Source organism: Oncorhynchus kisutch, unplaced genomic scaffold, assembly GCF_002021735.2.
Source record: "Oncorhynchus kisutch isolate 150728-3 unplaced genomic scaffold, Okis_V2 Okis01b-Okis20b_hom, whole genome shotgun sequence".
NCBI lineage: Eukaryota > Metazoa > Chordata > Actinopteri > Salmoniformes > Salmonidae > Oncorhynchus > Oncorhynchus kisutch.
In genome coordinates this window covers 1,046,175-1,071,461 of record NW_022261978.1, presented here as the reverse complement: position 1 = coordinate 1,071,461, position 25,287 = coordinate 1,046,175, and the positions used below count along the sequence as shown (strand labels likewise).

General features: G+C 42.2%; 1 protein-coding gene across 4 annotated transcripts; it reads left to right on the top strand.

Annotated features, from left to right (window-relative positions):
* LOC109876704 (B-cell receptor CD22) lies at positions 1–23,092 on the top strand. 4 transcript variants are annotated; one of them, XM_031811545.1, is made up of 15 exons: positions 770–873; positions 13,616–13,693; positions 13,974–14,318; positions 14,482–14,700; positions 14,853–15,209; positions 15,330–15,548; positions 17,039–17,365; positions 18,478–18,696; positions 18,844–19,203; positions 20,330–20,581; positions 20,813–21,076; positions 21,303–21,399; positions 21,502–21,541; positions 21,667–21,747; positions 21,842–23,092. In XM_031811545.1, the coding sequence occupies exons 2-15, from the start codon at positions 13,639–13,641 to the stop codon at positions 21,902–21,904; spliced, it is 2,898 nt and encodes a 965-aa protein (XP_031667405.1). In that variant the 5' UTR covers positions 770–873; positions 13,616–13,638; the 3' UTR covers positions 21,905–23,092. The 4 variants fall into 4 exon arrangements, with proteins under 4 accessions (XP_031667407.1, XP_031667405.1, XP_020324689.1 ...); XM_020469100.2 differs by lacking the exon at positions 770–873 and adding an exon at positions 1,314–1,373; XM_031811546.1 differs by lacking the exon at positions 770–873 and adding an exon at positions 1,314–1,373 and having other exon boundaries at positions 17,039–17,176; positions 21,842–23,061.
* Positions 23,093–25,287: the final 2,195 nt, after the last annotated feature.

Below are 25,287 nucleotides of genomic sequence, written 5' to 3'. Positions count from 1 at the left end.
CAATCAGAGATCTGAGAAAGTGTGACTCAGCTATGTACAAGTTCAGATTTATAACAGATCAGACCATAAGGAAATATAGTGGTGATCCTGGAGTCACTCTGTCTGTCACAGGTACAGTTACATTCAATAAAGTTAAACTGTTGAATTCCATTTATTTCAGGAAATTGTCTTGGTTTGTACTTATGTTTGTATAACATAGGATCTCTTCCATCTTTGTATTAGAGTGATAAGTCAGTGATAAAGGGATTTACAGTGATATAGTTTTCACACTTTATTTGGATGGTCTGGATGGATGCTCTTCAGATGGTCATGTTATCAACAAACTGCCTGTTGATAAGTTACTGCTTTAAAAATAAACTCTTTCTACTATTTTCCCTGTACCTTGACAGCTCTCTCTCCAGAGTGTCCATCCTGACCCTAACTGGGACACACACACCACTGACAATGAGGACCAGACACTGGCAGTAAGTTTGTTATAATGTATTCATTTATGTGTTTATTTTGTATATAGTATTTGTGTTTGTGATAGTGGGTGAGTGAGAGAAAGACAGAGACAGAGGAGAGAGATGAACACAGAAAGTAGAAGTGAACGAGAATGCTATAGAGCAGTGTGTAAAGTGTTCATACTGTGTTTCCTGTGTCGCTGTCTCTCTGAGTGTGAGGGACTCGCCCAGTGACACGTTCACAGCTCTTCAGAGAGACGCTCAGCCCTCCGTGTATCAGGCCATCCAGCTGAGAAAACCACCATAGAACCTGTATATATATATTATATATATATTAATATCGGTCCCGTGACTTGAATAGAATTTTTGTTACTAATGCCGTAATGTTATGTAAATGTGGGAGTGTTTAACATTACAGCTGACTTTGTAGGTGAGTAGAGATCTACAAATCACCTTGCATGATGAATAACTACTCAATATTATTTATAGATCAGTCAGTCAGTCACAATTTACCCATGATACATCACAGTTTTGATGCTCTTGAACACTGTCTCTGTGAATGATGAAGCCCTCTCTGCAGAAGTGTCTTGGTCGCTGACATAAAGTTGGATAGAAGGTACATTTTTTATTTTTTTGTCATGAGGTCTTATCTGACAGAATGAGCAGCGCCATTGAGGGCTATTTCCATTTTAAAGTAGTTAATGTCTTCAACTTCCTTAAGTTTAAAAACAGTCGGTATACCAACTGAAATGGTGTATTCAATGGCTTAAGCAAATCTAAAACAGTCTTTGAAGCAAGTCCGCCCTCTATTCAACTCTATTGTCCCTGACTGCTTCAAAGTTGTCAACCACAGACTTCAAACCTCACACTCAGTGTCTATTTATATAGACTTCCAGTAAGTTAACTTACAACACATCTCCCCTTCACTCTGTAAGTCTGCTTGACTATATCTTAAAATATGTTTATTTTATCATGTGTTTGTGTCCATGAACTTCTGTATCCTGTTATGTGCATGGCGATGCTGTTGTAATGTATGTTTTGTTTTTCTGATATGTACAGTATACTCTGTAGATGTATTTATGCGTATTTAATCTGATACAGTATTGTACATGGGGTTACACATATAATACTTTTGCATGCTATTTTAAGGACTCTGACAGCAATAGATTGTTGTGGAGACTTGTTTGAAAATGGCCTAAAGTGAGAGTGAAAGTAATAGTGGTTAGGTGTATGCTTCGTAAGAGCTTTAGGAGTGGTACTAACATGAGACACAGTGATGGTGGGTTGTGTTTAGGAGTAGTATTAACATGAGACACAGTGATGGTGGGTTGGGTTTAGGAGTAGTATGAACATGAGACACAGTGATGGTGGGTTGGGTTTAGGAGTAGTATTAACATGAGACACAGTGATGGTGGGTTGTGTTTAGGAGTAGTATTAACATGAGACACAGTGATGGTGGGTTGTGTTTAGGAGTAGTATTAACATGAGACACAGTGATGGTGGGTTGGGTTTAGGAGTAGTATTCACATGAGACACAGTGATGGTGGGTTGTGTTTAGGAGTAGTATTAACATGAGACACAGTGATGGTGGGTTGGGTTTAGGAGTAGTATTCACATGAGACACAGTGACGGTTGGTTGTGTTTAGGAGTAGTATTAACATGAGACAGTGACGGTTGGTTGTGTTTAGGAGTAGTTTCAACATGACACAGAGTTATGGTGGGTTGTGTTTAGGAGTAGTATTAACATGAGACACAGTGAAGGTGGATTTAGATGCTGACTAATGGGTCGTTTCCAACAATACCTCCTGACGTGACACTTGGCTATTCAGGCCAAAGAGTTCCATCTTGGTTTCATCAGACCAGAGAATCTCATTTAGGTGGCTTTTGGAAAAGTTCAAGCTGGCTTTCATGTGCCTTTTACTGAGGAGTGGCTTCCATCTGGCCACTCTACCATAAAGGCCTGATTGGTGTAGTGCTGCAGAGATGGTTGTCCTCTGGAAGTTTCTCCCATCTCCACAGAGGAACACTGGAGTGACCATCGGGTTCTTGGTCACCTCCCTGACCAAGACCCTTCTCTCCTGATTGCTCTGTTCTTCCATTTAAGAATGCTGGAGGCCACTGTGTCCTTGGGGACCTTCAATGCTGCAGACATTTTTTGTTACCCTTCCCGAGATCATTGCCTAGACCCAATCCTGTCTCTGAGCTCTACGGACAATTCCTTAGACGTTATGGCTTGGTTTTTGCTCTGACATGCACTGTCAACTGTGGGGCCTTATATAGACATGTGTGTGCCTTTTCTAAATCTCATCCAATCAATTGAATTTACCACAGGTGGACTCCAATCACATTTGAAGGATGATGAATTTGATCATGATGCACCTGAGCTCAATTTCAAATCTCATAACAAAGGTTATGAATATGTAACGCTCAATGAGTGAATGGGTGTGGAGTCAGGCACAGAGAGCAAAGGTTGCGGGGAAAAACACACTTTAATGTCCAAAATCAAAGGACCAAAATAGTATACCCAAACCAGGGGTAACTATAAAAACAATATAGTACCCTTAGGTAAAATACCAGGACAGCGAGAAAACCCAACAAACACCTCTCAAAAATACAGAAGAACAAGCCCGTACAAACAGAAGCGGGCTAAACGAACTTAAATAACCCCACCCTAACAACCAAACAATGAACAGGTGAAACCAATTAGACAAAACCAAACGAACACGGAACAAAGGATCGGTGGCAGCTAGTAGACCGGCGACGACGACCACTGAGCGCCACCCGAACAAGAAGGGGAGCCACCTTCGGTAATATTCGTGACAGAATACTTACGTAAATTCAGAAAACAGTTTTTGCTTTGTCTTTATGGGGTGTCGTGTGTAGAATGATGAGGGAAATTGTTTATTTAATCCATTTAAGAATAAGGCTGTAACATAACAAAATGTCAAAAGGTAAAGGGGTCTGAATACTTACACTGTATAAATGTTGTGGGGGAAGTAGTGACACAAGGAATAAATACAGAGTGATTAACGAATATCAATAACGAGTAAAAATAACTTGTCTCTTTCACAGTACCGAGTCGATGTGCAGGGGTATGAGGTAATTAAGGTGTTTATGTACATACATATAAGGGAAAGGGGGATACCTAGTCAGTTGCACAACTGAATGTATTCAACTGAAACGTGTCTTCTACATTTAATTCAACCCCTCTGAATCAGAGAGGTGTGTGGGGCTGTATTAATGGACGTAATCGATGCCCGGCAGCAGTTGTTGTTGTGTGTTAACTGCCTTGCTCAAGGGCAGAACTGCAGAATTGACTGATTTTGCCAGTTCAGGAAGTCAAAACAGCAACCTTTACTGGCCCAACGCTCTTAACCGCTAGGCTACCTGCTGCCCCATAGGTAGGGGTAAAGTGACTTGTGTCACTGGGCAGCTCTCGGTTGGATTTCCCTTTGTAATCCATTATAGTTTGCAAGCCCAGCCACAAGCCCAGCCACAGTCCTGTATTGACGCGTTTCCAGTTTGATTGCTCATCTAGATGTGGTCGTAGAATTTCTTTAACCGTCCGGATTAGTGTCCCGTTCCTTGAAAGCGGAAGCTCTGGCCTTTAGCTCTGTGCAGATGTTGCTTGTAATCCATGGCTTCTGGTTGGGGTACGGCGATGCACTTATTGATGAAGCGGTGAATGACTTGGTCAATTCCTCAATGTTATTGGACGAATCCCGGAACATATTCCAGTCTGTGCTAGTGAAACAGTCCTGTAGCTGAGCATCCACCTGATCGGACCACTTCCGTATTGAGCATGTCTCAGGTACGTCCTGTATGAGGTTTTGCCTGTAGGCAGGAAGCAGGAGGATAAAGATATGGTCTGACTTGCCAAAGAGAGGGCAAGGGAGGGCCTTTTATTCATGTGTAGAGTATAAGTGAACTAGAGTTTTGTTGGCCCTAGTTGCACAGGTGAGGATCCAAAAGTGTTCTTCGGAATAATTTTTGGTTCCATGTAGAACCCTCTGTGGAAAGGGTTCTACATGGAACCCAAAAATGTTCTACCTGAAAACAAAAAGAGTTCTTCAAAGTGTTCTCCTATGGGGAGAGCCAAATAACCATTTTCTAGATAACACCATTTGTTTTCTAAGATTGTAGACAAATCAGCAAGAAGGAAATCCATGTCCTCGTTCAGCCACGACTCTGAGAAACATATATTACAGTTATTCAGGTCCTGTTGACAGGAGAGTCTCGAGCTCTTCCAGTTTGTTGGTCTATTTGGGGGTCTATTTGATGACCGACGTAATCTCGTCAGGATGCCTGCTCGCTTGACTCTCTGTTGCCGGGGATCAGGGTGTGGTCCGGAGTAAGCAGAATGTCCAAAGTTGCAGACTCGTTGAAGTTGACATTTTCATCCAAATCAAGTTTAGTGATCACTGTTCTGATGTTTAGAAGCTGTAGGCCAAAGGAAATGTGTCACGACTTCCACTGAAGTCGGTCCCTCTCCTTGTTCGGGCGGCGTTCGGTGGTCGACGTCACCGGCCTTCTAGCCATCACCGATCCACTTTTCATTTTCCATTTGTTTTGTCCTTGTCTTACACACCTGGTTTCACTCCCCCAATAACTTGTTCATTATTTAACCCTCTGTTCCCCCATGTTTGTTTGTGAGTGATTGTTGTATTTACGGTCCGTATTGTGGGCTAGGTATTATCGACTATTTTTAAGTCTTGAGTAAAATTACGTGAATTACTCATCTCTGCTGTCCTGCGCCTGACTCCTCTGCACCAGCTACGCCCTGACCTATTACAAAATGATGGCAGAGACATTAAGAACAAAAAAAAGTTACAACCAGCATAAAAAACACAAATTAGCATCCACTCCTGACCATCTCCTTCTATCACCAGCCTCCTCTGCTGAACATAAGGGCCAACATTGTAACATAATATGATAGTGGCTTATACTACTATAGACATCAGTGTTTGTGTGCTTAAATGTGACTTGGTTAAGTACTAGCCAGTGCTGTGTTTCCTTAGTTTGTTATGTTGTTATTGACCCAAAATGTTTGAGGAAATTATTATTAGGTACCGGTACTGTAGACAATGACCAACAGTGGTTGTGTCCCAATGTAACACTTGTTGTTGTAAGGATGGTCGGAACAACCATATCAGGCCAAGATAAAAATACAAAAAACTAGATTACCCACCCTAGTCACACCCTAACCTAACCAAAATAGAGAATAAAAAGGCTCTCTAAGGTCAGGGTGACAGCACCCCCCCCCCCCCACCCCCAAAGGTGCGGACTCCGGCCGCAAAACCTGACTCTATGGGGGAGGGTCCGGGGTGGGCATCTAGCCTCGGTGGCGGCTCCGGTTCGGGATATAGACCCCGCTCTGCTCATGGATCCCTCCGCTTCCGAGGAACCGGACCGTGGGTTGTCGCCGGAGGAACCAGACCGTGGATCGTCCCGGAGGCTCCGGACTGGGAACCGTCGCTGGAGGCTCCGGACTGTGAACCGTCACTGGAGGCTCCGGGCCATGGATCATCACTGGAGGCTCCGGGCCGTGGCATCACTGGAGGCTCCGGGCCGTGGATCATCACTGGAGGCTCCGGGCCGTGGATCATCACTGGAGGCTCCGGGCCGTGGATCATCACTGGAGGCTCCGGGCTGTGGATCATCACTGGAGGCACCGGGCCGTGGATCATCACTGGAGGCTCTGGACTGCAGACCGTCGCTGGAGGCCTGGTGCGTGGAGCTGGCACCGGACATACCGGGCTGGGGAGATGCACTGGAGGCCGGGTGCGTGAAGCCGGCACAGGATATACTGGACCGTGGAAGCGCACTGGAGGTCTGGAGCGCAGATTTGGCGCAACGCGTCCTGGACAAATGACCACCTTCGCACGGCAAGTGCGGGGAGCTGGAACAGGATGCACTGGGCTGTGAAAGCGCACTGGGGACACCTGAACGGTGTCCACACGGTGAGTACAGGGAGTTGGTTCTGGTTCCCACCTTGGCTCCGCCAACCACCCCGTGTGCCTCCCCAAATTTTTTTTGATGCTGCCTCTCAGGTTTCTGTCATGGCCGCGAACACCGGTGTCATCGTTGTTGTTCCTTCGCTGCCTCCACCTGCTTCCATGGCAGGCTTCTGTCTCCTGTCATGATTTCGTCCCACGTCCAGGATGTCCTCCACTCCTGGCTTTCCTCCCAGGCCCAGGATCCCTGCTGCTCCTGGGCACGCTGCTTGGTCCGTGGGTGTTCATCAGATGACACTCCCAGGACCCAATGTTACATAATACATGTATCTTTTGTTCGATCAAGTTCATATTTATTTCCAAAAACCTCAGTTTATATTAGCTTCATGTTCAGAAATGCCTCCAAAACATCTGGAGAAATTGCAGAGAGCCACATCAAATAACAGAAATACTCATCATGAACTATGATGAAAGATACATGTTTTACAAATAATTAAATATAAACCTGTTCTTAATGCAACCGCTGTGTCAGATTTCAAAAAGGCTTTACAGCAAAAGCACAATATTCAATAATCTGAGAAGAGAGTTCAGCCACAAAAATAAGCCATACAGTTACCCGCCAAGTTGTGGAGTCAACAAAAGTCTAAATAGCATTATAAATCTTCACTTACCTTTGCTGATCTTCGTCGGAATAGACTCCCAGGACTTCCACAATTGTTTTGTTCGATTACATCCATATTTATGTCCAAATACCTCCGTTTTGTTCGCGCGTTTAGTTAGCTATTCCAAAGGCACAATGCGCGAGCGCCAAATCCATACGAAAAGTCGAGTTCCATTACAGTTTGTAGAAACCTGTCAAACGATGTTTACATTCAATCCTTAGGGTCTTTTTTTTATAAATCTTCAATAATATTCCAACCGGACAATAGCGTATTCATTACAGAGGAAAAAGAGGGCACGGCGTGCATGCGTGACCGCGCAGTAAACAGCTGATAGGCCTCAGCCTAGTCCACTTGTTGAAACAGCTCTTATTTGACACCCTTCCACAATAGAAGCCTCAAACAACTTTCTAAAGAATGGTGACATCGGCTGGAAGCCTTGGGAAGTGCAATATGGCCCCATAGACACAGCATATTGGATAGGCAATCACTTAAATGAAACTACAAACCTCAGATTTCCCACTTCCTCGTTGGATTTGTCTCAGGTTTTCGGCTGCCATATGAGTTCTGTTATACTCAGACATCCTTCAAACAGTTTTAGAAACTTCAGAGTGTTTTCTATCCAATACTACTAATAATATGCATATATTAGCATCTGGGACAGAGTAGCAGGCAGTTTACTCTGGGCGCCTTATTCATCCAAGCTACCCAATACTGCCCCCCTGTCACCAAGTTAATAATGATAACCAGCAACAAAACAAAGATTAAACAAAACGAACGTGCAGCTTTGTAGGGCTCAAAAGAAACTATACAAAAAGAAGATCCCACAAACAACAGGTGGGAAAAGGCTGCCTAAATATGATCCCCAATCAGAGACAACGATATACACCTGCTTCTGATTGGGAACCATACCAGGCCAACATAGAAATACATAAAACTAGAGTACGCACCCTAGTCACACCCTGACCTAACCAAAATAGAGAATAAAAAGGCTCTCTAAGGTCAGGGCGTGACACCCAAATGGCACCCTGTTCCCTTAATCTCTCTGGGATATGTGGGATGGTAGCATCCCACCTGGCCAACATCCATTGAAAATGCAGAGCTATAAAAATTAAACTTTCATGAAATCACACATTCAATATACCAAATGAAAGCTACACTGGTTGTGAATCCAGCCAACGTGTCATATTTCAAAAATGATTTACGGCGAAAGCAAACAATGCTATTATCTAATGATAGCACCCCAGCTAACAATCACAGACCAACATACAGTGGGGCAAAAAAGTATTTAGACAGCCACCAATTGTGCAAGTTCTCCTACTTAAAAAGATGAGAGATGCCTGTAATTTTCATCATAGGTACACTTCAACTATGACAGACAAAATGAGAAAAATCACATTGTAGGATTTTTTATGAATTTATTTGCAAATTATGGTGGAAAATAAGTATTTGGTCACCTACAAACAAGCAAGATTTCTGGCTCTCACAGACCTGTAACTTCTTCTTTAAGAGGCTCCTCTGTCCTCCACTCATTACCTGTATTAATGGCACCTGTTTGAACTTGTTATCAGTATAAAAGACACCTGTCCACAACCTCAAACAGTCACACTCCAAACTCCACTATGTCCAAGACCAAAGGGCTGTCAAAGGACACCAGAAACAAAATTGTAGACCTGCACCAGGCTGGGAAGACTGAATCTGCAATAGGTAAGCAGCTTGGTTTGAAGAAATCAACTGTGGGAGCAATTATTAGGAAATGGAAGACAATTATTAGGAAATGGAAGACATACAAAACCACTGATAATCTCCCTCGATCTGGGGCTCCACGCAAGATCTCAGCCCGTGGGGTCAAAATGATCACAAGAACGGTGAGCAAAAATCCCAGAACAACACGGGGGGACCGGACCAAAGTAACAAAGCCTGCCATCAGTAACACACTACGCCGCCAGGGACTCAAATCCTGCAGTGCCAGACGTGTCCCCCTGCTTAAGCCAGTACATGTCCAGGCCCGTCTGAAGTTTGCTAGAGAGCATTTGGATGATCCAGAAGAAGATTGGGAGAATGTCATATGGTCAGATGAAACCAAAATATAGCTTTTTGGTAAAAACTCAACTCGTCGTGTTTGGAGGACAAAGAATGCTGAGTTGCGTCCAAAGAACACCATACCTACTGTGAAGCATGGGGGTGGAAACATCATGCTTTGGGGCTGTTTTTCTGCAAAGGGACCAGGACGACTGATCCGTGTAAAGGAAAGAATGAATGGGGCCATGTATCGTGAGATTTTGAGTGAAAACCTCCTTCCATCAGCAAGGGCATTGAAGATGAAACGTGGCTGGGTCTTTCAGCATGACAATGATTCCAAACACACCGCCCGGGCAACGAAGGAGTGGCTTCGTAAGAAGCATTTCAAGGTCCTGGAGTGGCCTAAGCCAGTCTCCAGATCTCAACCCCATAGAAAATCTTTGGAGGGAGTTGAAAGTCCGTGTTGCCCAGCAACAGCCCCAAAACATCACTGCTCCAGAGGGGATCTGCATGGAGGAATGGGCCAAAATACCAGCAACAGTGTGTGAAAACCTTGTGAAGACCTACAGAAAACGTTTGACATTGCCAACAAAGGCTATATAACAAAGTATTGAGAAACTTTTGTTATTGACCAAATACTTATTTTCCACCATAATTTGCAAATAAATTCATAAAAAAATCCTACAATGTGATGTTCTGGAATTTTTTTTCTCATTTTGTCTGTCATAGTTGAAGTGTACCTGTGATGAAAATTACAGGCCTCTCACATCTTTTTAAGTGGGCGAACTTGCACAATTGGTGGCTGACTAAATACTTTTTTGCCCACTGTAGTTCAACACTCCCGGCACGACACAAAACGCAGAAATAAAGATATAATTCATGCCTTACCTTTGAGGAGCTTCTTCTGTTGGCACTCCAATATGTCCCATAAACATCACAAATGGTCCTTTTGTTCGATTAACTCCGTCGATATATATCCAAAATGTCCATTTATTTCGCGCGTTTGATCCAGAAAAACACCGGTTCCAACATCGCACAACGTGACTACAAAATATCTCAAAAGTTACCTGTAAGCTTTGTCCAAACATTTCAAACTACTTTTGTTGTCACGACTTCCGCCGAAGTCGGCCCTTCTCCTTGTTCGGGTGGTGTTCGGCGGTCGACATCACCGGCTTTCTAGTCTCCACCAATCCATGTTTCAGTTTTGTTTTGTCTGTATTACACACACCTGGTTTCAATTCCCATATCATGTTCCTTATTTAACCCTCTGGCATACATTTCTGTTCTGTCCGTTATTGTTGGTGTCTTAAGTGGTGGTTGTATGTGCTAGTGTGTATGTATGTTCCTATTTGGAATTTTTGCTTGACTTTTGAGTAAACTCTTGTGTTGCTCAAACCTGTGTCCTACGCCTGACTCCGCTACATCTCTGCACCCAAACGCTGACATTTGTAATATCAAATCAAATGTATTTATATAGCCCTTCGTACATCAGCTGATATCTCAAAGTGCTGTACAGAAACCCAGCCTAAAACCCCAAACAGCAAGCAATGCAGGTGTAGAAGCACGTAATACAACTTTAGGTATTTTTTTACGTAAATAATCGATACATTTGAAGGTCATGCGCCTCTAATAAACAGTACACTTCACTGGAGCCTCATTCTGAACATGGCTACTTCTTCATTTTCAAAGGAAAAACCTCAACCAATTTCCAATGGAAGCGATAGGAACTGCAGGAAGGACCCTTAGAAATCTGGATTCCCAATGAAAACCCATTGAAAAGAGTGACCTCAAAAAAAATACATCTGGATGGTTTGTCCTCGGGTTTTTGCCTGACAAATAAGTTATGTTATAGTCACAGACATGATTCAAACAGTTTTAGAAACTTCAGAATGTTTTCTATCCAATACTAATATTAATAATTTGCATATATTAGCATCTGGGACAGAGTAGGAGGCCATTTACTCCGGGCACGCTTTTCATCCAAACGTGAAAATGCTGCCCCCTATCCTAGAGAAGTTAATAGTGTACTACTTTTGACCAGGGCACGTAGGGTGTGTTTGGGAAGCAACCAGTGTAACAGAATATCATAGTGGCATTATATCACAGGACAAATTAATGAGGACATCATATGAAGAGAGGAGACTGCAGAAAAATATGTAGGTCCACTCCTCAAAAGAAGAAATATAACTGAAATGGTACCTACACACAAGAAACTTCACCATAAATAGAATAATGCAGTCCTAAAGCACAGTCAATATATAGCCTGTGTGTGTGTGTGTGTGTGTGTAAGTGTGTGTGTGCGTGTATGGTTTTACTATCCTTGTGTGGACCAGAACAAGGAAATTGTTCTGAACCAGGACAAGTGGGTACATTTCACAGGTCCCCACCAGGAATGAACACAACATTTTCTCGATGTTGTTTGTCATTAGTTTACTCCAATTATAGGAGGGGAGGTAGAGTTAGGGGAAAATAATAAAGATTCAGATTGTTTAATAGTCACATGCACAAGGTTGCAGGTGTGATTTCAGGGTACAGTGAACATCTTAGGCTTCGAGCTCCAAAATGCAGGACTGGTTTGATTCTCTACTTAGTTTGACCAGTTTATTCGACCTGGAATATATCTTTTTGAAGTTTTCGTGCGAGTTATGCTGGACCAGCAGTCAGTTTTTGGGCACGTGAGCTGAAAGTGATAGCAAATGCAGCTACTTGGACACTAGTATTGGACATTATGGGAAAAAAACTACGATTTATTGTGGAACTAGGACTCCTTGCACTGCATTCTGATGAAAGATCATCAAAGGTAAGGGAATATTTATGTTGTAATTTCGTATTTCTGTTGACTCCAACATGGCGGAGAAATACTTTTACGTCTGAGCTCTGTCTCAGATTATTGCATGGTAGGCTTTTTTCGTAAAGTAAAAAAAAAAATCTGACACAGCGGTTGCATTAAGAACCAGTGTATCTTTAATTATATGTAGAACATGTATCTTTAGTCAAAGTTTATGATGAGTATTTCTGGTATCTGGCGTAGCTTTCTATAATTCCTCCGGATATTTTGGAGGCAGTTCTGAACATGGCGTCAATGTAAACCGAGATCGAACAAAACATAAATGTATTGTGTAACATGTTATATGAGTGTCATCCGATGAAGATTTTCAAATGGTTAGGGATTCATTTTATCTCCAATCCTGCTTTTGTGACTGTATCTTTGGCTGGAAAAAATGGCTGTGTTTTCCCTTTGATTTGGTGGTGGACTAACATAAATATATGTTGTGTTTTCGCTGTAAAACATTTTAAAAATCGGACATGATTAACAAGATGTTTATCTTTCATTTGAGGTATTGGACTTGTTAATGTGTGAAAGTTAAATATTTCTAAAGAATATTTTTGAATTCCCTGCGCCACCTTTTCAGCTGAAGGGGGGGGTGGAGATTTAACATGTGTAAATATTTGTATGAAGATAACAAGATTCAACAACTGAGACATAAACTGAACAAGATCCACAGACATGTGACTAACAGAAATTTAATAATGTGTCCGTGAACAAAAGGGGTTCAAAATCAAAAGTAACAGTCGGTATCTGGTGTGGCCACCAGCTGCATTAAGTACTGCAGTGCATCTCCTCCTCATGGTTTGCACCGGATGTGCCAGTTCATGCTGTGAGATGTTACCAAGGCACCTGCAAGTTCCCTGACATTTCTGGGGGGAATGGCCCTAGCCCTCCCCCTCCGATCCAACAGGTCCCAGACATGCTCAATGGGATTGAGAATCGGGCTCTTCACTGGCCACGGCAGAACACTGACATTCCTGTCTTGCAGGAAATCATGCACAGAAAGAGAACTATGGCTGGTGGCATTGTCATGCTGGAGGGTCATGTCATGATGAGCCTGCAGGAAGGGTACCACATAAGGGAGGAGGATGTCTTCCCTGTAACACACAGCATTGAAATTGCCTGCAATGACAACATGCTCAGTCCGATGATGCTGTGACACACCACCCCAGACCATGACAGACCCTCCACCTCCCAATCGATCCTGCTACAGAGTGCAGGCCTCGGTGTAATGCTCATTCCTTCAACGATAAACGCGAATCTGACCATCACCCCTGGTGAGACAAAACCGCGACTCGACAGTGAAGAGCACGTTTTGCCAGTCCTGTCTGGTCCAGTGACCGTGGGTTTGTGCCCATAGGCGACGTTTTTGCCGGTGATGTCATCTGCTTTGCTTTATCTTGGCCAGGTCGCAATTGTAAATGAGAACTTGTTCTCAACTTGCCTACCTGGTTAAATAAAGGTAAAATAAATAAAATAAAATAAAAATCTTAAATAGACAGACGTAGACAGACATGCAACACATCAGACACACTACAGACAAACAGTATTCACATAGACAACCATATAGCACAATACAACACAACAAAATATGAGCCTGGTTCATTTTCAGTAATGAGGTCCTGTACCCCATTTACAGTTTATACTTCAATGGTAAGGTGGAGTTATTCACCAGCTATATAGTAAGTTGTTGTTTATGTTTCTAAGACTGCAGGGTGGGAGAGGCAACAATGGCCTTGAAAACAGCAGGAAGTGTGGTGGTGGTCTTTCTCTGGTCTGTAGCAGGTATGGTCTCATTCTTATCTTTTAGTTGCTCTGTTTATCAATCTACAGACATTTCTAATAGGATAAGAATCATAATGTTATTCTGGTGTGTTCTGTTAGGCGTCTCCACTTCACTTTAAATAGTTATCTTTCACACCTCACTGAGTGATGCTTATCTGTGGTTTCCATTCACACTCAACTCAGCAACTATGGCATCAAAGTGTGGACAAACCCTACTGTCAGTGTGAACCAATTGGCCTTGGCTTAATTCTGATACCATTGTGTTGTATGACTGTTTCAGTGGTACTGGGTCAGGATGGCTGGAGTGTGAAATACACCACTCAGAGTATCTGTGTCTTGAAGGGGTCTACAGTGAACATATCCTGCTCTTACACATATCCCAGTGGTTATACAGTCACAACAACCTTCTGGTTCACTAAGTATAATGCTGTGGGTCCTGTTAGTTTGAGTGATGACACAGACTACAACGGACGTGTGACATACCGTGAGGATAAAGAGAATGGTCACACCCTGACAATCACAGACCTGAGAGAGAAAGACTCAGCTACGTACATGTTCAGATTTACAGATCAGACTGGGAAATGGAGATATACTGGCAAACCTGGAGTCACTCTGTCTGTCACAGGTACAGTTACATTCAATATAGTTAAACTGTTGATTTCCATTTGGATCAGGATAAATGTCTTGGTTTGTGTTTATGTCTGTATAACATAGGATTTCTTCCATCTTTGTATTAGAGTGATAAGTCAGTGATAAAGGGATTTGCAGTGATGTTGTTTTTTCCCCAGGTCTTCAGGTGAAGGTGACTGGTGGACATCAGGATAAGACACTGACCTGTAGCACCACCTGTACTCTGACTGACAACCCCACCTACATCTGGTACAAGAACGGACAACATCTAGATGAGAGCACCTCCCCCCAGTACAAAGACCCAGTCTCCAGTAACTATGAAGATGGCTACTCCTGTGCTGTAAAAGGCCATGAGGATTTCCTCTCTCCTGCAGTGTGTGAGTGTGAATCTAATATGGAATCTAATACAGCAAGTATACAGAATGTTTATACTACGTCCTTTTGGTCTCACTGTATAATTTGATGGGGCTTTTATGAAAATATCTAAAAATACTGTATAATGTACTTATGTGATTCCATTATATTGCAGGTGTCCAGGGTCAGGACTGCAACAGAGTGACTTACAACAAGAGGACAATCTGTGCCTTGAAGGGGTCAACAGTGAACATTTCCTGTACTAATTTCAGTCTTTATAATATCACATCATCACTCTGGTTTAGTCCAAAACAGAGTGACAGCTGGAGGGATGAGTTGATCCCTGAGGACCTAACCACAGACCCAGGGTATGCAGGTCATGTGGAGTATGTTGGAGAGAAGGAGAGAGGTCACTACACCCTGAGAATCACAGATCTGAGAGAGGAGCACTCTGCTGAGTACAAGTTCATATTCAACACACAGACATCAAGATGGGGATACAGTTTCCCTGGAACAACTCTGACTGTCACAGGTAACACTGAACAAATGTTCATGTTTATACATATATTTCTATTTGATGTTTCATTATAAATGTTTCATCCATAATACTTGATTGGTTTAATTATGTTATTGTCATCGACCCTGTTCTCAGACCTGCAGGTGAAGGTGACTCCTGCCACAGAGGCAGGGAAGAGGACACTGACCTGTATCACCACCTGTACTCTGACTGACAACCCCACCTACATCTGGTACCAGAACGGACACAAAGTAAAGGAGGACACTTCCAGCCTGGACTCAGACTCCTTTAGTGATGCAGACAGTTACTCCTGTGCTGTAAAAGGCCGTGATGATCTCCTCTCTCCTGCAGTGTGTAAGTGTGGATTTTTACATACAACATTTGTTTCAGGTTGTCAGACAATCATTATTTAATTTCCTGCTTTAGTTCCATATGCTTTGCCACGCAGTGTTGAATGGGCTTCAAGATATACAATCAAATTCATGAAAATGCAGTCTATGGATGGTTTTACTTCTACCAAATACCTTTCATTACGTTTTTGCACTTGTACACCATTGCACTACTTGTTTGAGCACTGAAGACCCATGAAAAAAAAACAAAGTTTAAAAACTGCAAAGCTGAGGGAGCGGTCACTTCCTGGTTACTTTCACAGCATATGATGTTAACTGGTGTTAAGGGTTGCGTCAATCGAATCTGGTATCAGGATAAGTATGACACTGAGTCACCGAATTGTATATTATGTATTTTTTATTAGCTAAGCAATAAGTGGTAAATGCAATTTTCGTATATACGGCCTCTCTGTCACACCTCGCAGGGCAAACAGAGAACTGACTATACTATATAAATGATTATAATATACTCTGACAGAAGTAGTTCCTGCTTCCGAGCCGGCCCTTCAGAGTAGAGACTGGGCGTGGTTTAAACTCCCCCAGCCTATCGTTGATTGTTGGCACACGAGCTGGTCCTAGCCTCCTAGGCGCTTCAGCGGTCAGTCATTGTAGTTGTGTAGAATATCCATGCGCCCATGCTCCATACACTTATCACACACCTGACTCCTGTTATCTAACAAAATACCGTTTGTTCCCTACACTACGTTCTGTATGTGTCCGTTTTTATGTTATTCTGTATTTTTCCATCATGAGAAAGGCCCATGGCCCTGAAACTGTTAACAATGTCTCAAGTCAGCTATGTTGCATAACACATACATACATCCACACAAGCCAACAGCAGATAATATTCAATCACATATATGGTAACGGGCTATAGTGCATAACACAGAATCCTCACACTGGTGAAAACTTGTTTTCCTACTTAATCAACAGTGTTGACTTTTTTATTTATATTTCGAGATGGGGCATCACCTCGTTAGTCAGTATGTGTTACACCTGTTCTCACTTGTCCATCTGGTTAGTCGGAAGGTGTTTCACCTGTGCTGGCCCAGATGATATTTAAGAGTGGCTGGGCCGATGATGAAGTTTGTTTAAGAGATGTGGAGGGTCAACACATTATTTGGTTCTCCCTATTTGAGTTATAGAAAAACAATTGTTTATCTTCCCTGTTTTTGTTTTGCTCCATTTTTTGGTTTGCTTCCTGTCTTCACATTTGGTGTGTGTTTTTATTTTATTTTCTTCTTATTGGGCAAATTTTGTGGGCGCTCATGTCTTTCAATGGACACCCCCATGAGTGTCTTTCAGAACACTTCCTGGAAAACGGTCTCATTTTGGTCTTTGTCAGTGACTGTTATTTCCCCCTTCTGTTTGAGTGACTTTTGGTTTTCTTGCAGGTGAACATAACAGCGTAAGTGTATAGGTAATATTGAGGTGTTCTATTGTCTTGTCTTTCAGGTCAGAAGTGTTGGAGTGTAACTTACACCCATCAGAGTATCTGTGCCTTGAAGGGGTCAACGGTGAACATATCCTGCTCTTACACATATCCCAGTAATCATGAGATCAAAACAGCTTTCTGGCTTACTAAATGGTCTGGTAAGGAGGCTGAAGATCTGAGCTCAGTGCCAGGGTATGAGGGTCATATAGAGTACCTTGGGGATAAGGAGAGTGACTGTACCCTGAGAATCACAGACCTGAGATTGAGTGACTCTGCTGGGTACAGGTTCAGATTCATAACATCTGGAGAGAAATTTCATGGCTCACCTGTCCCCCTGACTGTCACAGGTGATCTGTCACTAATTTTGCATCTATTACTGTAATGACCTTATTAAGGGCAGTCATACTGACACAGTAGTGGTGTATGATACCAAATGTAGTATTTCACATAAGAGGACATACCGGACACTGAATAAAATATAAATGCAACATGTAATGTGTTTGTTTCATGAGCTGAAATAAAAGATCCCAGAAATGTTCCATTTGCACAAAGAATGTACAGCTCTCAAATGTTGTGCACAAACTTGATAACATCCCTGTTTGTGAGAATTTCTCCTTGGCCAAGATAACCCCTCCACTTGACAGGTGTGGCATATAATGAAGCTGATTGAACAGCATTACCAGTACACAGGTGCACCTTATGCTGGGGACAACAAAAGGCCACTAAATTGTGCAGTTTTGTCACACAAGACAATACCACAGATGTATCAAGTTTTGAGGGAGTGTGCAATTGGCATGCTGACTGCAGGCATGTCAACTAGAGCTGTTATCAGAGAAATTAATGTTCATTTCTCTACCATAAGCCACCTCACGTCGTTTTTAGAGAATTTGGCAGTACGTCCAAATGGCCTCACAACCGCAGACCACGTGTATGGCCACAATCAACAGCCTGATCAACTCTCTGTGAAGGAGATGTGTCACGCTGCATGAGACAAATACGCTTTTTGTTCATATGGAACATTTCTGGGATTTATTATTGCAGCTCATGAAACATGAAACCAACACTTTACATGTTGTGTTTATATTTTTGTTCAGTGTAGTTGAAACAGAGACCCGAGAGAGAGAATGACTCTCATTATTGTCTCTAAAATAGTTTATTCAAATTTAGGAGGGCAGTATGACACGGAGTTACTCTGTCTGTCACAGGTAATACTGTGCTAAATACTAGATCAAGATTCGATACAAATGTGCATTATCAATCTATAGACTAACGTAATTTGAATTAACCAAAATGAATTGTTTTATTGTAGGTTAGTTCAACATATCTTGATTTGTGTTTATTCAGTATAAGGGTCAGGATGATAGTCTGTACAGCTGTAATAGGACTGGATTGCATCATTTCTTCAGAAGAGAACTCAATAAATTCATACAGTATTTTCATGTGTTGTTTTTCTCTCCAGATCTTCAGGTAAAGATTACAACTTCACTGTTTTCAAGCTGGGTGACTCTGACCTGTAGCACCACCTGTACTCTGACTGACAACCCCACCTACATCTGGTACAAGAACGGACACAAAGTAAAGGAGGACACTTCCAGCCAGTACTCAGACTACCTTAGAGACCCAGACAGTTACTCCTGTGCTGTAAAAGGCCATGGGTACCTCCACTCTCCTGCAGTGTGTGAGTGTAGATTCAATTACAGTATTCCTCCTCATTAGACTATATTCATTCATGTTGGTGAATTACACATCTGAAACACTCATCACACAGAAAGATCTGAGAACAGAATACACTAAAACACTACATATTGTCATGTTATTGTTTAAGGTGTCCGTGGTCAGAACTGTTGGAGTGTGACTTACCCCCATCAGGGAGTCTGTGCCTTGAAGGGGTCAACAGTGGATATATCCTCCACGTATGACATTGGTGATGATACGATCACATCATCACACTGGTTTAGTTCTAAACAGAGTTCCAGCTGGAAGGATGAGTTGGTCCCTGAGAACCTAACCACAGACCCAGGGTATGCAGGTCGTGTGGAGTATGTTGGAGAGAAGGAGAGAGGTCGCTCCACCCTGAGAATCACAGATCTGAGAGAGGAGGACTCTGCTGAGTACAAGTTCATTTTCAACACACAAACCTCAGGATGGGGGTACAGCTTCCCTGGAACAACTCTGACTGTCACAGGTAACACTGCACTCACAACCTTCAGGTGAATGTGACTCCTGCCGAGTGTTGTAACATTTTGGTAACTTTCCCAAAGTTCCCAGCTTTTCCAAAAATCCTGGTTGGAGGATTAATTCCTTCTGATTCTGGGATTATTCTGGAAAACATAGGGATTTTGGGAGAGTTACCAGAGTTTTGCAACCCTGTTCCTGCCACAGTGTCAATGTATTATTTAATATTGATACAATGGCGACTTCGGCAATGTCATTTACAAAATAGCCTCCAACACTCTACTCAGCAAATTGGATGCAGTCTATCACAGTGCAATCCGTTTCGTCACCAAAGCCCGATATACTACCCACCACTGCGACCTGTATGCTCTCGTTGGCTGGCCCTCGCTACATATTCATCGCCAGAACCCACTGGCTCCAGGTCATCTATAAGTCTTTGCTAGGTAAAGCCCCGCCTTATCTCAGCTCACTGGTCCCCATAGCAGCACCCACCCGTAGCACACGCTCAAGCAGGTAAATTTCACTGGTCACCTCCAAAGCCAATTCCTCCTTTGGCCGCCTTTCCTTCCAGTTCTCTAATGCCAATGACTGGAACGAATTGTAAAAATCACTGAAGCTGGAGACTCATATCTCCCTCACTAACCTTAAGCACCAGATGTCAGAGCAGCTCACAGATCACTGCGCCTGTACATAGCCCATCTGTAGCCCATCCAACTACCTCATCCCTATACTGTTATTTATTTATTTTGCTCCTTTGCACCCCAGTATCTCTACTTGCACATTCATCTTCTGCACATCTATCATTCCAGTGTTTAATTGCTATATTGTAATTATTTCGCCACTATGGCCTATTTATTGCCTTACCTCCCTTATCTTACCTCATTTGCATACACTGTATATAGATTTTTTCTATTGTGTTATTGACTGTGCGCTTGTTTATTCCATGTGTAACTCTGTGTTGTTTGTGTCCACTGCTATGCTTTATCTTGGCCAGGTCGTAGTTGTAAATGAGAACTTGTTCTCAACTAGCTTACCTGGTTAAATAAAGGTGAAATAAAATAAATGGGAACCATCTGTGTACGAAAGTCTTTGTTTATTGTAATAGAGATCAGGTGAATCGTTTTTTTAAATTCCAGGTCTTCAGGTGCGGATTGAGGATCCAACCAACATCATAGAGGGAACGTGTCTTTGTCTGTTCTGTGAGTCCATATGCTTTCTGCAGGACAACCACTCTTACATCTGGTACAAGAACGGACAACGTCTGATCAGGCATGAGACCAAGTACCTGTACCTAAAGCCAGTCAGCAGTGAGGATACAGGCAGATACTCCTGTGCTGTAGAAAACTATGAGGATCTCCACTCTCTCGAAGAGACTCTCACTGTCAGATGTGAGTATGTGGGATATAATTCTAGAACTACACACTGAGTATACAAAACATTAAGAACACCTGCTTTTTAAATGACATAGACCAGATTTACACAACTGGTGGTCCACAGGCCAAATTTGACCTGCGGGTGGTTTTATTTTGCCCCCCGCAAGTTTTCTGAGCAAGGTAAGAGTACACATTGTTGCATTATACTATGTGTACTCTTACCTTTTCTGTCATCCTCTTTACCAGATAAACCAAAGAACACCTCAGTGTCAGTCAGTCCCTCTGGTGAAATAGTGGAGGGCAGTTCAGTGACTCTGACCTGCAGCAGTGATGCCAACCCACCTGTGGACAAATACACCTGGTACAAGAAGAACGTAACCTCACCAAAAGCATCAGGACAGAGTTACAGCATCACTAACATCATCTCTGAGGACAGAGGAGAATATTACTGTGAGGCTGAGAATAAATATGGACGTCTCAACTCTTCTTCTGTGTCTGTGGACGTTCAGTGTAAGTTCACCTAATCTTCATCTATTCATTGATAATCACACAGGTCAACAACAATAAATAATAGTAAGCAATGTGAGACACTTATCCTACCGCATGACATAGAATTAAATAAATATTGTTCTTCCCTGGTTTCCCCTATATCTCCATCATGCATTTATAACCTCATGATATGACAGCAGTGTTTCCCTGGTTTCCTCTGTGTCATATCTCCACCTTGCATTTCAAGATACTACAACATTGTTTCTCTGGGTTCCTGTGATGGGGGTGGGGGCTGCCCTGACTGTTGGAGCTCTTCTAGTCACCATCTACTGCTATATGAAGAGGTGAGACAGCCATTTACATGAACTCTATTAGTAACATATCAACTTCCACTAGATGTCAGTAAGACAGTAAGAGAGCAGAACTCACTCTGTCCCTCATTACAGGAGACACACAGGAGGAAGTGATGCCACATCAGACACACAGGTAATAATGTCAAAAACCAAAGTTATTTCAATACCAATACAGCAGACACAGACAGGAAGTGAATTGATTAATATATTTGTGTTTTATGCAGTATTGAGTATTTGTGTTTCTGTATCTCTCCACAGAGTGTCCATCCAGATCCTAACAGTGACATGTACACAGCTCTGAACATGAAAACCAGGCCACCAGAGTATGACACCCTGGCAGTAAGTCTCTTATAATGCAGTTTTTGTGTCCATGTCCATATAAATGTTATAGGGACAAGTTTGTCAAGTTCTCATTCAGTGTGTCTTCTTTCAGAATGTGAGGGGACTCCCCAGTGACACAGCCCCTCAAAATAGATCCTTAGCTCTCCATTTATGAGAAATGAAGAGAACCACCACAGAACCTAGACTGAAGAGAAGCACCACAGAACCTGGACTGAAGAGAAGCACCACAGAACCTAGACTGAAGAGAACCACCACAGAACCTAGACTGAAGAGAACCACCACAGAACCTGGACTGAAGAGAACCATCACAGAACCTGGACTGAAGAGAACCACCACAGAACCTGGACTGAAGAGCAACAGCATCAAACCAAAGCTAGGCCTCAGAATGTTATTCTCTTACTATCATTATGCTTTCTAATCTAGAAGGTTTGAGACAATGAGCTTTAACTTTTGAGTAAATGCTGGAATTTAGATTATTCTCCTAATGATAAATACAGTATGTGCACTATCGTTCAAAAGTTTGGGGTCACTTAAAATGTCCTTGCATTTTTTTTGTCCATTAAAATATAATCAAATTGATCAGAAATGCAGTGTAGACATTGTTAATGTTTTAAATGACTATTGTAGCTGAAAATGGCAGATTTTTTTGTGGAATATCTACACAGGCGTGCAGAGGCCCTTTATCAGCAACTATCACTCCTGTGTTCCAATGGCACACTGTGTTAGCTAATCCAAGTTTATCATTTTAAAAGGCTAATTGATCATTCGAAAATCATATTGCAATTATATTAGCACAGCTGAAAATGGTTGTGCTTGCTGATTTAAAGAGGCAATAAAACGGGCCTTCTTTAGATTAGTTGAGTATCTGGAGCATCAGCATTTGTGGGTTCGATTACAGGCTCAATGTTGCAATTTATCTATTACAGACACTCCGTTTTCAACTTATCTGTTTTCTATCTATTGATTGTATTGGTTTTTTTCTATGGGATTTTGCCAATTCCAGATTTTTACAACATATAAAGTTATGTCTTGTCTTAGTGACACAAAAATGAATTATATTGACAAGAGATTTTAAATATTTGTATCTCTGGAGTTGTTCCTGATGTGTTAAAATATGTTTTACTTTGTATTGCTGTCAGTCATTACTGGTCATTTTATATTTTATATTATGTAATACCATATTGTTCAGTGTCATGATATTCCTTGTTTTATTATCACATTATTCATTCTTACATATTTTAGACACATTGAATACAGTATAAGCATTATGTTGTAAATAAGCTCAAATGTAGACAATAAAAAGACAACAAATAAATGGAATATTTTGTTACTTTACATTGAATCATAACTACATCCATTCAGCTTGTTTCTTGTATTTCTCCCTGTTGGACACATGATGGTGCCATTGAACCACATAACCCTGAGTGGCTAGGCACACACACACACACACATGCACACGAGACCTTGCCAGATTCTTTCCCGGTAGATTAGACATTGTATGGGTGTGTGCGTGTGGATGCCTGCGTCCGTATGTGTGTGGTATGGGTATGTTGTGTGGGAGAAAGATGTACATATAGGGAGGAACATAATACTGTAACACAAGAGAAAGATACACTTCGAGTGCATTTGCCATTCTGGTAAAATGCATTGTCTATTGTATAGGACAGGAGGCCAGAGAGCATAGGACAGCTGGACAAACCAAGGTCAGAGGGACATACAAAGGAGGGGGTCAGCCAAATGACCAACTGATGGACTATAGACATAGGCCATATATTTTTAGGACATGAAGATGCTGAAGGAATGTCAGAAGAGACACATAGTCTACGAGTCCTAATAAGGACAGACATACCAAAGAACACACTAGGCTGAACGTAAGGGGCCCATAGCATAAGATGGGCATGTATTATTTTTGTGACATGAAGAGGTCCTGTCACCATTATAACTTGACTGAAAGCAGATATGGGCGTTATTGGGCGTGAACAAGCAGGATGCACAGATTGGGATATAATGGTGGCAGATGGACTGAGGGAAGTAACTTCATTTGCATGTGGGATGGACTCATATGTTGTATGTGTATAAATCAGAGCCAGTGCTCTGGACAAGTGTGTGTTCCGCGGACCATCTAGGCTTCTGATATGTTTGTATTAAAAGCCTATATTGAATTCACAAGTTCTTGTAAGTGTTACATTTTGTTAAGAATCTCCACGACAGTTGCTCCCTAGACTATTGAAGGTGTACTCAAATTTAAGTGGTCCAATAGATGTCCTAGGTGGCAAAGATCTGGATGGACTACAGTTGAAGTCAGAAGTTTGCATACAGCTTAACCAAATACATTTAAACTCAGTTTTTCACAATTCCTGACATTTAATCCTATAAAAAATTCCATGTTTTAGGTCAGTTAGGATCACCACTTTATTTGAAGAATGTGAAATGTCAGAATAATAGTAGAGAGAATGATTTATTTCATCACATCCCCAGTAGGTCAGAAGTTTAGATACACTCAATTAGTATTTGGTAGCATTGCCTTTAAATTGTTTAACTTGGGTCAAACGTTTCGGGTAGCCTTCCACAAGCTTCCCACAGTAAGTTGGGTGAATTTTGTCCCATTTCTCCTGACAGAGCTGGTATAACTGAGTCAGGTTTGTAGGCCTCCTTGCTTGTACATGCTTTTTCAGTTCTGCCCACACATTTTCTATAGGATTGAGGTCAGGGCTTTGTGATGGACACTCCAATAGCTTGACGTTGTTGTCCTTAAGCCATTTTGTCACAACTTTGGAAGTATACTTGGGGTCATTTTCATTTGGAAGACCCATTTGATACCAAGCTTTAACTTTCTGACTAACGTCTTGAGATGTTGCTTCAATATATCCACATCATTTTCCTGCCTCATGATGCCATATATTTTGTGAAGTGCACCAGTCCCTCCTGCAGCAAAGCACCCCCACAACATGATGCTGCCACCCTAGTGCTTCACGGTTGGGATGGTGTTCTTCAGCTTGCAAGCCTCCCCCTTTTCCCCCAACCATAATGATGGTCATTATGGCCAAACAGTTGTTTTTGTTTCATTAGACCAGAGGACATTTCTCCAAAAAGTACGATCTTTGTCCCCATGTGCAGTTGCAAACCGTTGTCTGGCTTTTTTAATGGCGGTTTTGGAGCAGTGGCTTCTTCTTTGCTGAGCGGCCTTTCAGGTTATTTCGATATAGGACTCGTTTTACTGTGGATATAGATACTTTTGTACCTGTTTCCTCCAGCATCTTCACAAGGTCCTTTGCTGTTGTTCTGGGATTGATTTTCACTTTTCGCACCAAAGTACGTTCATCTCTAGGAGAAAGAACGCGCCTCCTTCCTGAGCGGTATGGCGGCTGTTTATACTTGCGTACTATTGTTTGTACAGATGAACGTGGTACCTTCAGGCGTTTGGAAATAGCTCCCAAGAATGAACCAGACTTGTGGAGGTCGACAATTTGTTGTAGGCTGGCTGATTTTCTTGGCTGATTTCTTTTGATTTTCCCATGATTTCATGCAAAAAGAGGC